The 17,850-nt window shown below is 40.7% G+C and overlaps 1 protein-coding gene across 1 annotated transcript in view; it reads right to left on the reverse strand.

Moving 5' to 3' along the window:
- The window catches only part of LOC137293515 (sprouty-related, EVH1 domain-containing protein 2-like), a 48,209-nt gene that overhangs the window by 16,346 nt on the left and 14,013 nt on the right, over positions 1 to 17,850 (reverse strand). The window contains exon 2 of the mRNA XM_067824116.1: positions 13,309 to 13,495. Coding sequence (XP_067680217.1) covers positions 13,309 to 13,495 — 187 coding nt within the window. The remainder of the gene's footprint in view (positions 1 to 13,308; positions 13,496 to 17,850) is intronic.

A 17,850-nucleotide genomic window follows, 5' to 3' on the forward strand; every position in this document is an offset into this window, starting at 1 on the left:
GTGTCTGCTTCACAGTCCCTGAACAATACTGTTTTCCATGCAGTCTGGCTCTCCCAGCAATGTTAAAACCCTAGATGAAACAAGTCTAGATCTCCTCTGAATCTCTGGTCTTCCTTTTTAATTTCAATTTAAGACTAAGCATTTGTTAATTGTACCCACACAGGCTGACAAATTTAGGCCCTCAATACAACCAGAGCCAAATGCGAGATTATTCTCTACTAACAGGTTAGCTCAAAATGTGTCTACTCTACACAAAACATATAATTCTCCCCAAAGGTTTTACCTTTTCCAAAGCCTATATATCCTCTGGGTAGAGCCTATATATCCTCTGTGTAGAGCCTGTATATCCTCTGTGTAGATTACATGGACTGTATGGGAAGGAATACTACAGGGGGTTCTTCTAGCATTGCCTATTACCAATGGGCTTAAGACATGTAGACACCTACCCCCCCTTTGTACCCTTTCTTAACTCAGACCAGATTTATAGTGCATGTACATAAGCAAGCACTTGGCAATGCACTTTTATTACATTATAATAAATTTTATTATAATAAATTTCATTATATTATAATTAATATCTCAGACAATGTAGAAGCATTCATTTATCAGACCGCCCGAGTACTCATAAATTAGATTTCACAGCATGGGCTGAGGTTTCTTGCATATATCCAATGTTATTACATTCCTAATCAAGGAGATACCTGTGTATGGTCCAGGGGTAGAACAGGCCTTCAGCAAACCGTGTTTGTCATAAACAGCGACTATACTTGCCGTAAGAGGCGACTAACGGAACCGGGTGGTCAGGCTCGCTTACTTGGTTGACGCATGGCATCAGTTCCCAATTGCGCAGATTGATACTTATGTTGTTGATCACTGGATCGTCTGGTCCAGACTCAATTATTTACAGACCGCTGCTATACAGCTGGAATATTGCTGTGTGCAGTGTAAAATTAAACTCACTCACTAATCTAATCAAGGAGAAGGCCTAATCATGGTTGTATTGTAAATAGTATTGTCAGAATGGAGTAACACTTCAAGATGGAACAGAAATGACATTTGTTGAAACCATCTCACTTTGTGCACAAACATAACTGTTTGTTTTCTGGTTCTTGTAGTACATTCATGTAATTTATCCAAATGCAGGATCAGACAGTGTTCTCCAAGTCTTAAAAATAATAATGAACTGAAACAGTGCTCTTTAGTCATAAAATAAAGCCTCCTAAATTGCCTCATCCATCAAATGTGCCAAAGCTATTTCAAATATATATGCATTATTGCAACAAACAATAGCACTAGTAGAGTACTAGATCTTGACTGTTGTCCTCATATTTTTCACAATATTTTTGTTATTGAGACAATACTGAGTCTGTTACAAGACTAGATTTTGACATTGTTGTGCTATAAAACTGAATAGGGAACAATACCTGACCTATGAGATATACCATAAACACTTGTTGTCAACTCTTCATGTTGATGTAAAGGTCATAATAAGAGCTTAAACCAAATTATTTGTGCCTTCTACTAACAGGTCAAAGTCTGCCATTTGAAGCCTACGCTATTTACCAAATCAATAGTGGACCACAAATGCTGAAACTGACCATAGCTGACCGCTGGCCAGTCGGACTAATTAGGTCTGGTCTCAATGGTGTGTGGGAGTATGGAGATTAGCCAAGGTCGTAGACCATAATCCTACGACCATAATCGGCTAAGGTCAGTCAGCACAGCAAGGTGAAGGCTAGTCTAGGGAAGAAGGTAAAGGTCAGCTGTGGTAAGGTTATGGGCAGGATAGCCTGTGACTGAATGAATCTGTGCCTTGGAGACTGGTCACAATAGAGCGGTCTGGCTTTAAGATTTACTTTGGTTTTCTGCTAAAGAGATGGGATGGGATTTAGCATTGAAGAAGACTGTAGGGGAAACCTTTTCAATTCTTGGTTTTAGATTTTACGCAGAAACAAGATGTAATGAAAAATAAATCAGTAGTGAACAGTAATCAGTAATGAACAAAAAATAAATCAGTAATGAACAGTTTTTCACTGTAGATTAACAAATTACCTGCAATGTGTATATTGTGTAGTTCATCTGGCATATGTTGGTGACATTTGAACAAATTATACATGTTACATTCACATAAAGCTGCAGTTGGTGGACTATAAAGAGTCGAGTGCTTTTCATTCACAAGTTCTTAAAGGTTAAATCATGGGGAATGCATCAGTAGCAAGGAGACGACATATGGCCTAAGGTCACTAGGCACAAGTAGGCTGCTGCTGCACCACACTGTCCTCAGACCACTGGTACACAGTAACCTGTCACTGTCTCATCACCAGAATGCAGTATCGTGCCGTCACCACACTGTCCTCAGACCACTGGTACACAGTAATTTGTCACTGTCTCCATCACCAGAATGCAGTATCCTGCTGTCACCACACTGTCCTCAGACCACTGGTACACAGTAATTTGTCACTGTCTCCATCACCAAAGAATGCAGTATCCTGTCGTCCCCACACTGTTCTCAGACCATTGGTACACAGTAATCTGTCAGTGTCTCCATCACCAGAATGCAGTATCCTGCCATCACCACACTGTCCTAAGACACTGGTACACAGTAATCTGTCACTGTCTCCATCACCAGAATGCAGTTGCCTGCCGTCACATACTTTCACCAGTCAGCAGAATAGTGTAGGCTGATGTCACGCACTGTCTTCAGTTCAGGATGACAATGCAGGCTGTCACTGTCTTCATCACCAAGATGCAGTAAACTACCATCATGTAATGTCAGCAGAATAATGTAGGCTGATGTCACGCACTGTCTTCAGTTCAGGATGACAATGCAGGCTGTCACTGTCTTCATCACCAAGATGCAGTAAATTACCATCATGTAGTGTCAGCAGAATAATGTAGGCTGATGTCACGCACTGTCTTCAGTTCAGGATGACAATGCAGGCTGTCACTGTCTTCATCACCAAGATGCAGTAAACTACCATCATGTAGTGTCAGCAGAATAATGTAGGCTGATGTCACACACTGTCTTCAGATCATGGAGACGATGTACACTTCATCTACAAACACGTGTAACACGGCAGTCTACATTACCATAATATCCTAAGACCATTGTAGTACAGTGAGCTCCTGCTCAACATCATGCTTCTCAAATCACAATAATCAGCAAATTGCCTCTGCATGCTGTCCTCAGAATGCTCGATTCCAGCAGGATGATCTCCCACACCATTCCCAGATCAAGACAGCACAGTAGGCTTCTACCAAACATCTTCTTCTGATCCCTTCAGTACACCAAGGTGTCTCTACACTGTCCCAAGACCACCACAGTATACCAAGCTGCTTCTACACATGGTCCACAGATCAGCACAGTACACCAATGTGCCTCTGTATGCTGTCTACAGATCACCACAGTATACAAAGATGTCTCAGTATGCTGTCCACAGAGTACAACAGTACACTAACCTGCCTCAGTATGCTGTTCACGGATCACCACAGTATACCAACATGTCTCTACACTGTCTTGAGATCACCATAGCATACCAAGCTGTGTCTACACTCGGTCTACAGATCACCACAGTACCCCAAGCTGCCCCTGTTTGCTGTCCACACATCACCACTGTACACCAAGATGTCTCAATATACTGTCCACACATCACCACTGTACACCAAGATGTCTCAGTATGATGTCCACAGATCACCAGTGTACACCAAAGTGTCTCAATATACTGTCCACAGATCACCAGTGTACACCAAAGTGTCTCAATATACTGTCCACAGATCAACAGTGTACACCAAGGTGTCTCTGTATACTCTCCATAGATTGCCAGTGTACATCAAGGTGTCTCTATATGCAGTCCACAGATCACCTCAGTACATCAAACTGCCTGACTATAGCATGTTGCATTTCCATACCATCCTCAAATCACTATGACATGCATGCTCCTGCCTGACATTCTCCGCAGATGGTCATGGTACAGTACAGCACAGATTGCTATAATATAGAAGTTTGCTGCCACATACTGTCCTCAGATCACCACAGTAAAGCAAGCCACTACAGCACTCTGTCCTTACATCACCACAGAACAGCAACTGACTGTGTCACATTTTCATCAGATCACCAAAAGACAGATGATACACATACTCTGTAGATTTCCACAATAAACAGTAGAGGACGTAACGTGTACGCGAGACGGTCTCCCGTTACGCGTACAAGTGACTACCTGAGAGGGGGTCACTCATACGCGTGACTCCCTGATCACAGAGAGAGAAATTCTGCATGTCACACAAAAACATGTCTAAAATTGTTATTTGTGAAAATAATTAAACAAAATTTGCTACAGTCATTGACAGATGGTCAAGTTATTGGATGACGTGAATGAAAACATAAAAAGAGGAAATTAAATTGTCAAAAAATGACAAAAATGTGCAAAATTTGAGCAACAATTGGCGATATTCAACTGCGAATTTCACCTATGTGCATAATTTTCAGAAACTTACATTTAGTATTTTCTGAAAGCTCATTTATCGTAGATTCATAATATATATGCAGCTTTCGATGCACACCAACGCACACCTGTTTGTTATTGTGTTGAAACATGTTTACTTTCTTCGAAACCGCGCGAATCGTCTCGCGTAGAAGTGACCGGGTTAGCGTGTCATTAATGGGAGGTAACTGATGCCTGACTAAATTGCCCAGTCAAAACATCCGTCGTGAGTCTGAGACTGTGCGAAGCGTGCGTAATGTACATGGCGATATTTCTTGCGATATTTTCTGAAAACTTATTCAACGCAGATTTACCTCGTACATGTACTTGTTCGTGTACATTAACGCACATAGGTTTACAATCGTGTTGAAACAAACCAACCTTCCTCCCACCGCTCGTCACAGACACACACAGCGTCCTCACAATTTCGTTACGCGTACCAGAGACGCTTCCCAGAAGCACGAACAAAAGTAGTCAGTTTTTGACGGCAATTTTCACCTATGTGCACATTTCACACAAACATGATCTTTATATTTTCTGAAAGCTTGTTCCATGCAGATTTACCTCGTATAAGTACTTGTTCGTGTACACGAATGCACATAGGTGTACAATCGCGATGAAACACATCTACATTCCACCCACCGCTCGTCACAGACACACAAACGGCCTCACAATTTCGTTACGCATACGAGAGACGCTACCCAGAAGCACGAACAAAAGTAGTCAGTTTTTGACGGCAATTTTCACCTATGTGCACATTTCACACAAACATGATCTTTATATTTTCTGAAAGCTTATTCCATGCAGATTTACCTCGTATAAGTACTTGTTCGTGTACACGAATGCACATAGGTGTACAATCGCGATGAAACACATCTACTTTCCACCCACCGCTCGTCACAGACACACAAACGGCCTCACAATTTCGTTACGCATACGAGAGACGCTACCCAGAAGCACGAACAAAAGTAGTCAGTTTTTGACGGCAATTTTCACCTATGTGCACATTTCACACAAACATGATCTTTATATTTTCTGAAAGCTTATTCCATGCAGATTTACCTCGTATAAGTACTTGTTCGTGTACACGAATGCACATAGGTGTACAATCGCGATGAAACACATCTACTTTCCACCCACCGCTCGTCACAGACACACAAACGGCCTCACAATTTCGTTACGCGTACGAGAGACGCTACCCAGAAGCACGAACAAAAGTAGTCAGTTTTTGACGGCAATTTTCACCTATGTGCACATTTCACACAAACATGATCTTTATATTTTCTGAAAGCTTATTCCATGCAGATTTACCTCGTATAAGTACCTGTTCGTGTACACGAATGGACATAGGTGTACAATCGCGATGAAACACATCTACTTTCCACCTACCGCTCGTCACAGACACACAAACGGCCTCACAATTTCGTTACGCGTACGAGAGACGCTACCCAGAAGCACGAACAAAAGTAGTCAGTTTTTGACGGTAATTTTCACCTATGTGCACATTTCACACAAACATGATCTTTATATTTTCTGAAAGCTTGTTCCATGCAGATTTACCTCGTATAAGTACTTGTTCGTGTACACGAATGCACATAGGTGTACAATCGCGATGAAACACATCTACTTTCCACCCACCGCTCGTCACAGACACACAAACGGCCTCACAATTTCGTTACGCGTACGAGAGACGCTACCCAGAAGCACGAACAAAAGTAGTCAGTTTTTGACGGCAATTTTCACCTATGTGCACATTTCACACAAACATGATCTTTATATTTTCTGAAAGCTTATTCCATGCAGATTTACCTCGTATAAGTACTTGTTCGTGTACACGAATGCACATAGGTGTACAATCGCGATGAAACACATCTACTTTCCACCCACCGCTCGTCACAGACACACAAACGGCCTCACAATTTCGTTACGCGTACGAGAGACGCTACCCAGAAGCACGAACAAAAGTAGTCAGTTTTTGACGGCAATTTTCACCTATGTGCACATTTCACACAAACATGATCTTTATATTTTCTGAAAGCTTATTCCATGCAGATTTACCACGTATAAGTACCTGTTCGTGTACACGAATGCACATAGGTGTACAATCGCGATGAAACACATCTACTTTCCACCTACCGCTCGTCACAGACACACAAACGGCCTCACACTTTCGTTACGCGTACGAGAGACGCTACCCAGAAGCACGAACAAAAAGTAGTCAGTTTTTGACGGCAATTTTCACCTATGTGCACATTTCACACAAACATGATCTTTATATTTTCTGAAAGCTTGTTCCATGCAGATTTACCTCGTATAAGTACTTGTTCGTGTACACGAATGCACATAGGTGTACAATCGCGATGAAACACATCTACTTTCCACCCACCGCTCGTCACAGACACACACAGCGTCCTCACAATGTCGTTACGCGTACGAGAGACGCTACCCAGAAGCACGAACAAAAGTAGTCAGTTTTTGGCGGCAATTTTCACCTATGTGCACATTTCACACAAACATGATCTTTATATTTTCTGAAAGCTTGTTCCATGCAGATTTACCTCGTATAAGTACTTGTTCGTGTACACGAATGCACATAGGTGTACAATCGCGATGAAACACATCTACTTTCCACCCACCGCTCGTCACAGACACACACAGCGTCCTCACAATTTCGTTACGCGTACGAGAGACGCTTCCCAGAAGCACGAACAAAAGTAGTCAGTTTTTGACGGCAATTTTCACCTATGTGCACATTTCACACAAACATGATCTTTATATTTTCTGAAAGCTTATTCCATGCAAATTTACCTCGTATAAGTACTTGTTCGTGTACACGAATGCACATAGGTGTACAATCGCGATGAAACACATCTACTTTCCTCCCACTGCTCGTCAGACACTCAAACCTTACCCACAAGATCGTTACGACTACGAGAGACGCCTTTTGCCACGGGAGCAGACCCGGTGCTCAATATGTTCAGTCGCATCAAGTGGTAAGTAACTTCGGAGGACTGCATGATCTTTAATAGTTTAAGCAAAATGTATTCTTGAACACACTGCATGCAGGAATTACCACTCATTTCCTTAAGTTTTATGTCATTGTCATCAACACGTAATGTTATAGAAATGCGATTTCTCCACTTTTAAACAGATGACGTGAATGTGATAAAAAAAAGAGTTATTTAGACGGAGATTTATGTATTCATATATATTGTTTCCAGTCTAAGTAAACTTAGCCTCAGTACTTTTCCTTACGCTCCATTACTGAGTCTAACAAAACCTTATGGGAGGTCGCGTCAGGTAACCTTTGGGACTGACCAATCAGAACACAGCTTTCCAAATCGCGAAAGTGGACATTCGCACACACCTTTTGAACTTTTTATCTCGAAAAGGTTCGTACCCGAACGATTCCGAATGTTATTTAGCGTATGATCGCTTCTGGGTGATTCACACGGCGCACATTACAACCATGACAACAGAGTTAACTGTCTCCGAAAACAGTGTTTTGGTAATATTCAAGGGATCTCATCTTGCAGAAATATTAGCCAATGGTCACCATGTAAACAGAAACCCCAAAGCGTATATATCGCAGGTCAAATATCTGTATTTTCTGCGGATTGTTGTTTGTGGAGAGATCTGTGCCCCTAAGTAGTAGCCGTTGTCTGATTGGTTAAATCTATATAACCGTCTCGCTATTGATTGGACGGTCATAGGTCGCTCAAAGGTTGCCTAATGCGACCTTCTGCTAGGTTTTGTTAAACTCAGTGGTGGTGTTTAAGGAATAACATTGAGACTGAGTTTACTTAGACTGACATTGTTTCAAAGCTGTATTATTAGTCAACTGCAGCAATAAAATCAGTCGAGCCATCCCTGTTACACACGGAAGATGCCACTTCCCTGAGCAGATTTTGCTCACCTACATATCAACTGAATTTTTGTCACAACTGAATAAACATGATTCTGTCTTTTACCAGCTTAACAACACCAAACAAAATAGTTAGCATTTAATTGTGCGTTTTTAAGTTTACCACGGACGATAAAAGCATCGTAAGCAGGAAACTGCACAGTGGCTGGCAGTGTCCACAAGACAGCCGTGTCAACTGTCTGCAAATATGCTGTCTCCAAACCCAATAAATGGGTATCCAGTCTCCTACCTGTATATTCAGGGCTAATCAACTACAGTCATAAACTATGCCTGACTGCATCCTCTTCATTCCGGCTTAATCATTGCTGGAAAACAGTGTCGTGTGTGATATTGCATAATCTGTGTGAAATTTATTTGTGTTTCATTCTGTCAGGGGACAAATACAATTCGCCGTACTGAAGAATTTTGAACATGCACCTGTGTCCGAGAATATATAACTATTTCCATAGTTATACTAAATACATATAAAACATTCAGTGAAAGGTTACGTAATAATGACAAATAATGCAAAACTCCCTGGTACACACATATTTCTTCATTCTGCAGATGATGGCTGAAAAGGCTGTCCAAACCAACATGCTGGACTGTAGCTGGGTCTGGCTGTCTTCCCCTGTCCATGCTGTCGTCCAGGAAGGAAAACCCTTCCTATTTCACGCATATACATAAAATATATATTTCTGTGTTGGCTTTGAATGTATTGTTTTTATCTATGAATACTGTTTAAATCATCTACCAAAGTAAAAGATAGGAAAGCCGATGATAGTGTTGACAACGACGCACAGCACTTTCAAGTACTCTTCGAAGATAATCAGTACAAGAATAACTCCTTCATACCAAAACAGAACACTTTGAAAAACATTAAGCAATAAAAATCTGTTTATAAGTCGTCGATCAGTAATGCTATGGACAATATTTTGAGTTTGTAATCATCTGGAACAATTTTATTCCTTTCTTCCTCATAAATATGTCATCTCATTATCACGTGAGAGATCGTTATCACGTGATCAGTTCAATCGGAATGAAGTAAGAAAACGCTATTTTGCCCACCTCCATGCGACTTGAATATTTGTCACCACAAAATAAACATTTCTGTGGCCTTTCACAGATTATCAAACACAAACAGGAAACGGAATACATATAATTAGCATTTAATTATGTGTTTTCAAGCTATCATAAAATATACCTCGAACGACAAAGGCACCGTAAACAGGAAATTGCACAATCGCCCCCCGTGTCCACCAGATAGCCGTGTAAACTGTCTGCAAACTCATTAGATGTACACACCCTGAAGTAACGTGCTGTACTGCATCACACCTGTTGCCTGTCTCCACCTGTATATTCAGTGATACCCAACTACAGTCATTAACTATGCCTGGCCGCGTTCGGCCCAGCCTTCACTCCAGTGTCACGTGTGTGATACAATAAATTGCGTAATCCAAATGAAAGTTAATATTGTGTTGCATTCGGCCAAAAAGATGAACCAAGACAAGCACAATTCGCCGCACTGATGTATTTGAAATATGTACCTGTGTTTCATAACCATAGCTGTACTACATACTGTGATACATCTAAAACATTCAGTGAAAGCTTCATACATTTTCGTTTTTATAACAAATAATGCAATGTTCTCAGGAATGTGCGTGTTCCCTCATTCTGCTGACTCCTGGCGGAAACGGGCATTTGGCCGTTCCCAGTCCAACGCAGCATGCAGGATTATACACGGGGCTGGTTGTCTTCCACTGGCCATGCTGTCTTCCAGGAACGAAAACCTTTTCTGTTTCAAGCATATACATAGAATATGTGTAAACAAGAAAGTCCCAGTTTTTACCTGAAGTAGATTTGGTAATGTGTGTTGTTAGTTTTGTTGTAGAAAGGGTATGTATGCAAATACGTATGTATTCGATCTAATTGAAGTTGCCTGTATGTGTACAGGGTAAGTGAAACAACACATTCTTACCTGAATATACTGTGCACACTGAAGGGGATGGAGGAATGATGTCTTCCAGGATGAGGGATGTTACGCAAATCGCCGACATGATGCACAATTCTTCAGAAAATGATGATTTGTAGACTTAACATGATCTTACCGAATGCGTAATGTATCCGCCAGGTCATATGGAGTTTGATCGAAAGAGGGGGCGAAAGATATTACAACCTGCAGGGGGCGTTATGTTTCCTTATTTAAATTTGTATTTTCGTACTTTTTTCATTTCGAAATTATGTCACAAAGTGTGATTTCTTTTTTTAAATGCCTTTATCAAATCATGTCAATTTCCGAAGGCATAAATTAGGTTCAAGTTACTTATATGCATTTTCATGATCAACAAGTCATCATTCGCAAGCTGGACCGTACAGAGGTACACCATCCTCAACTTGCAATAAGCAAACACGAGATCAGTGAGCCGCTTGAGCGGCTCACCAGAAACCTTATAACAGTTACCGTCTAATTAGTTTGTTTTCTTCCCAACTTCTGTCATTTTACACAATGCACATCTATTTACGGTGGTCTTAAAAGAAACATCATTTCTCTTTCAAGAGGTTCAGAAACGTTTGCATTTGGTTGGGTTTGGTAAGACTGTTTGCTGTAATCGTCTTGGCAATGAAGTATTGCAGATTCATACCCGTGCAGATATTCAGAGAGATATGCATCATAGCCTAATTTTCATACATCAATAACATTTTTTCAGATGTGTTTACAAAATAGTGTGTATACCGATGAAACTGCATGCTCACTTCGTTCGGATAACACCTCACATGCGAGGGGTTCACGCTTCATTTGATTGGCTGAAACTAATTTTGATCAGTACGAGATGTCAGCTTTGGCTGGCACCGCGAGTCCCTTTTTTCAGTGTGCTGTGTGGAGTTACACAATCGACGTACGTCACTTCCGAAAAATATGCAAATGATTTAATACTTTTCGCAGGATTACTTTTGACGAAATTGGCAAAGTTTTGATTCATGCAAGATGCGGTAGGGGTCGTATTAGTTTCAAAATATTCTGTAACTTTCTGCAAGATGAATACGTTGACATTTCCACCAGTAATACATTCAAATGAAATAAATCACCTTTTCATGAGCGATGAGTTGATTTTTGTGTAATTGGCATGTGTAAACAGCCGACCTTGGGCGTGGTATTCTGCTTTCCCGATGTTTTCACGTGCCGAAAAAATCGAAAATACAGAGGCCAAGTATGCATCAACCTAGGATGATTGTAAATATTTTGTCGGACAAACAACTTTTATTCTGCAGGTTGTAATCTGTTCAGTGCAAATGACGAAAGCGTGGCATCCGAGATCGAAAAACCTGTTCATTCACGACTGTCAAGTACCCCACCTCCCTTGGGGATTTTACGGGACGCTTTAATTACCCTGCATCGTGTTCGCACCCAATCGAGGTGGTTCCACGGTGATTGAATTAATTAGGGGGAAGCGCTTCAGTTAGTACCGCGGAGCGCACCGTCTCGCGGACAAGAGACGATAGGCCGTCTCGCGTACACGTTACGTCTCGGACTGATAAAGTAGCTGCTTTCCCAAACTGTCCTCAGTTCACCTGGATAGAGCATACTGTTGCTGTCGCCCCTTGAGGAAAAGCCATCATTCCATCTGATCAAATCATTTCCCAAACCTGTTCCCCAATAGATCTCCACACACGTAAGTACACCAGTTTCATGATGGACTGGTCAGCCATCAACTTAATCTGCATTTATTTTCATGATCACTTAATCATAAACACTATGACTTTATTAATGTTTAAAGGTTATTTCCCATAAGGGGATGCATAGATCTCTTGGTCAGTATTTCAGTACAAAGATAGTTATGCTTATTACCTCTATTCATGAGTATTATGCCAGTTATCAGAAAATTGGTCACCTAGGTTAGAACTATCATGAGGAGAAAACAGATGGTGTTGGGGAAGTGATATTTTTTATACTGAAACACCTGCACATGGAAGCAGTTCCTAAATCGAACAGCAAAAGACACACAAGTTTCGACAGAATGAAATCTCATATAAGTAAGCGTTCATGTTTATGTCTTCTCTTTAAAAACTTAAAAAAAAAACCCAAACCAGTTGTTTCGTTTGCTGTACAGTATATTTCCAATATGAATACAGTTAAAACATATCATGTTTACAGCATGCCCTATGCAAGCAAATTCACTAGAATATGCATCGAGAACTCGCACCGACATGTTAAAACAGCTTCTTTGCAGTTTTGATATATTAAACAGATTCCACAAAAAAACTGGCCAAAGTTTGCATTTAAATTTGTTTATTTTGCCCCATGTTGTGTAACAACATATGTGATGACATAGTGACAGCATCATCACTTCAGGGCATTATCCATACATTGAACTTGGTGCAAAGATGATTCAGGACATTTAACAAGGACATAAGACACTCCTAGCTTACAGATGTCTTTGTGAAACAAGAAGAAGGATCACAGAACAGTCTGTCAATTACAATGTAACACTCTCAAGACCTACTTTGGGAACCAGAAGACATGACTTTCAACTAGAACCAGATGGAATAAATTTCTACTGGATCCAGATAGAACCACTTGCAACTGGAACCACACAAAATGAATTACACCTGGAACTTTATGGAACCACTTGCCACTAGAACCAGAAGGAAGTACTCGTAACTGGATCCAGATAGATCCACATGCAACTGCACCACACTGAACGAGTTCCACCTGGAACCAGATGGAACCAACTAAAACTGGAACCAGCCAGAACGTCGTTTTCATCCATTATGTCACAGCATTATTAACCTTTACGTTGGTGTGGTTCACAACAGGAAGGTTAAAAATAATTTGGATGCTCTAATAATAAGATGTATGTGCATGCATCAATCACAATCAGAGATAATTCATATAACATGCTATGAAGAAGTAGGTATACTTACAGTGTTGTCGGCTATCCTTTCACCATATATGACATATTCATTCTTACTATCCCCTCCTCCATTGAATTTATACTCCAGCTTTCGCAGTCCCACATTGCTAAGACCCCCACCCCCCATGGGCACCCAGCCACCGGTTGAATCATCACGGGTCATAACCTGTGCTTGTACATGCACAAGGTAGTCGCCACTGAAACAAAGGAAATACAGTATTATTACACACATATATATATCACAATCAGCAGGTCAGTATCTATTCTTATTACAGATCAAAATGACAAATACTGCATGTGTGTGTTCAGATGTGTGAATGTGTGTGTGTCTGTACCCTTAGACGCTCAAGCTGTATCTATAATTCTGTTCAAGTTTGTTACGCTACTATATTGTTTGTTTTTCTGTTTGTTAGCGTTCATCAAAGCAATTTTCCAGCTATATGACAGAGGTCTGTAACTAATCAAGTCTTGACTAGACAATCCAATGGTCAACAGTATGAACATCAATCCAGACAACTAGGATCAAATTTGCTATGAATAAACTTACTGGTTTGTAGAATACATAACCATGTCTTGCGACAAAACATGATAATAAAATATGCTTTCACACCACTTTAACACTACTTTTAGCAACATCACAGCTGGGAACTCCAGAAATGGGCTTTACACTTTATACCAATGTTGGGAATCAAACCTGATCTTTGGTGTGATGAGTGAATGCTTCAACCACTAAGCTATCAGACCAACCCCATAAATTTTAGACAGGACACCAAAAACATTTACTGTGAGGCACCCTCTCACTTTTCAAAGGGTAAACCCTATGCTCATGATGCAGTTTACTTTCATTTTCAAATTGATATTGCTTCTGTAGTTAAATCAAATTAAGGAATCATTCGTTTTATATTTTACAGAATAATGGTGAGAAATTGTAGTGTCACACATGGAATAGGCAGAGTTAATGCCATGCCATTTATAGCCAGTTGGGATATCCTAGAGGATCTGTGTGAACTGGCTGTGATTATTTCTGTTGATGTATGCATATTTATTAACATGAATACTTGTAATGCTATGCATTGTATGTATTTGGATGAAAGTGCACTTTCAAAAGATAAATGGTACTGTGAACCTGGTATGGTGAAACTGTGTAGACACATCTTAGATCAACTTGAGGCTATATACCATACTATTATATCAACAATTCATTGGACACCTCTAGCCTATCTAGGAACAAAAGATTGTTTGACAATTCCAGCCAGTCAGGAAGCAACAATTCACTAGGCATGTCTAGATTATCTCAGAACACCAGATTGCTATACAATCTACCAGGAAACAACAGAAAGAGGTAGAGAGTTGGCAAGCAACTCAGTGTTTATGTGATAGCCATTCACAAAAGCCCATGATGACTCACACCACTAAAATGAGATATCTTCAAATACTTTATCAACAGTCATTCATATCCTGCATACATTAACCCCTGGCTAAAGAGGGCATTTCTAATTACTAAAATAGGAACAGATGCTGACATAGACAATCTCTGACTCTTCCATTCTGACCCATAATGAGGAAATATTTGCCTGATTGGATAAATGATGGACATGCCTATGATAAGATGGCTGCGAATTAGAAATAACAGACTCGTTAGCTGAGCAGGAAAGATATTAGTCAACTCGCCCACTCGTCTGAAATAACCTCCCCAATGTTAATCTGTCAAAAGATGTCACTTTACACAAGTGGAACACCTCTGCATCAGCAGTCGGACTGCTGATCATGTTGGGAATGGTTGGGGCAGACAGACAGACAGACAGACAGACAGACAGACAGACAGCTTAGTGTGTGAAGAAAGCCTACAGCAATGATGATTCATACAGTTATCCATACACGGAAGCCACTGTGGCCATATTAAAGCTCTCCTGTAGAAATCAGGTATTTGTGGCAAAGGATCTCACAAAAGTGGTACATCAAAATCACATGCTCATGGGGCATGTGATAGGGATCAAGGGGTAAGGCTCGCTGATTTGGTTGACACATCATTGGTTCCTAATTGCACAGATCGATGCTCATGCTGTTGATCACTGGAGTGTCTTATCTAGACTTGATTATATACAGACCACCGCCATATACCTGGCATATTGCTGGGTGTGGCATAAAACTAAATTCATTCACTCACCCATGTTCATGAGACTTAACAATGGGTAGATTCAGCTAGTCAGCAAAAATATACACACCATGAACTTGTATTAGGCATGTATACAAGTGGCAGAGTTAAACACACTTATCTCTGGGATGGTCCTGATGGCAATACAAAGCCATTCAACAGGTATTCTGAAGACAAAATAAATCTCCACAAGTGCTTTCTATGAAAAATCATTAAGAAAAGTGAGTGAGTGAGTTGGGTTTTATGCCACTTTTAACAACACACAATGTGCCCATCAGGGGAAATGAACTTGGCTTGTCAGTATGATGAGCAAACGTCTTAACCTCAAGGCTGCCCCACCATCCCATTCATAGAAGAAATGTTATAATGTCCAAACCATCTTCAAATCACTGCATAATTTTTAAAGAATGGTAATGATGCTTGGTTTTCATTTCCCCAACACACTTTCACACCACAAAACATTACTCATTGACTACCATGGTCAGTCCATAGAAGAACATCTATTGTATACCACTAAGTCAAATGGAAATGTAGAACTTATCCCTGAGAGTGGTGTGGAATATTTAATACTACCTGTCCCAGGAGCCCCCCACATGTATAGACAATACTATGCACTGAACTAGTTCTCAGGATACATGGACATGGCCATTACAGTACAATAGCCAAGGTATGGTTCAATAATTCATTCATAACGTGATATCCTACTCCTAAAAATCTGAGGGGCAGGATGCCTGTGTACAATACTGGAGACTGTGAATGGTGGATAGGCATGGGGAAGGCCAGGGGAACACCATGCTGTTTAACAAGAAGCCAGGCACCAAGGTTTGTGAATAGGCCTCCCTCAGCTGCCAACCAAGGAAGTGTTTCTCTCTGGGAGACCTATATTTAGCTCCCTGCTCCTTGTATCACAGCCAGCTTACTAGTGCGGCTTGGGGGAAATTTTACTTTAGTGAATGGGCAAGATGGGTTTCAACATCCATCCATTGCCAACATGATCACTATCTGACATTGCTGCATCACCTGGCAGAAAGATGGCTGTTCAAACTTGCCAAGACTTGGACATGTTAACTGGTCTTAAAATTATGCCTTGGTAGCATACTGAAAGCAGTGCTCATGTTTAATATTAATATTCCTGAAACAGTTAGGTTTTCCCAAAAAAAAAAAAAATCATATTGAAATGTTTGCACAGACGAATGGGCAAAGGGAAGAGGGTGTACCCTTCACAGACGTATTTCTCTGGGTGTTCAGGCTGGGTGCTGGGGAAGCAGATGTTACTTGAGCTGATATCAGGGTACAGGAAACGTGGGCTTTGGGGTGGTGAAAAACCATATGACTCACTAGTGGGTGAGTGATTGAGTGAGGTAGATGTAGTTTTATGCTGCTCTTGGAAACATTCCCCTAAGGGAACACAAGAAATAAGGTTTACATATCGTACCCTTGTGTGGGTGTAAATGCTTTAACCACTAGGCTACTCAACCAAGAGTGAGTGAGTATGGTTTTACGCAGCTTGTTAACCAATACTCCAACAATATCATGGCAGGGGACACCAGAAATGGGCTTTGCACAAAATACCCATCGAACCCATGTCTGGTGTAATGAGCAAACACTCTAACCATTAGGCTACCCTTCCATGACTCTTGAAATATTTTTTTCATAAAAAAGATCATTCTACCTTCAAGTATTTTGCCCCCCTTCCCCCCACCGCACGGCAGTGGACATGTGGGGAAATCAAACTTTGGGCCAAGTGAACACTTCAACCACAAGGCTACTCCAGCGTTCTCTATTTTGAGATACAGTCAAAGATGATCTAAAACATCTTGAATGCAGCTACCTTGATCTCATCAGCAAGGACAAAAATTCAACATAACATCAATGACAGTACCTCTAAGAGGGTACCCAACACCCACACCAATCACAATGGTGCTGAGTTAACAGTGAAATGATGTTACACTTTTCATCAAACTCACTTCATCAAAACCCACACTGTTCCAAGCATGATCCTGCCCTATCAGTCTGTCATGTTACCATCAAATCTCAATTAATCACTGGTGGAGATGGTGAACAAGATTAATTGCAGCAATGTTGATTATCAGAGGGAGAATATCTTACATAGCTGAGCACTTCACGTGGAAACATCTGCTACATGAGTATTCGCACACTTGACGTAATTTTGATAGACTTGCATGTTAATTAAGTGTAGCAGAAGTAATTTTCATGAACTGAATTTTTGTAAGATCCAAGTCAAATTTTGCACATTTGTGAGGAATCATCTTTCCTACAATCACACAGTTTCTTATTTATTTTCAGTTGGTTACTTATAGAATGGCAAGACTTTTAATCACATGTGTACAGTGCCATGAACTCTTCTAACATGGCTGCCTTCTGCACTATGGAATC

Source organism: Haliotis asinina, chromosome 8 (genome assembly GCF_037392515.1).
Source record: "Haliotis asinina isolate JCU_RB_2024 chromosome 8, JCU_Hal_asi_v2, whole genome shotgun sequence".
NCBI lineage: Eukaryota > Metazoa > Mollusca > Gastropoda > Lepetellida > Haliotidae > Haliotis > Haliotis asinina.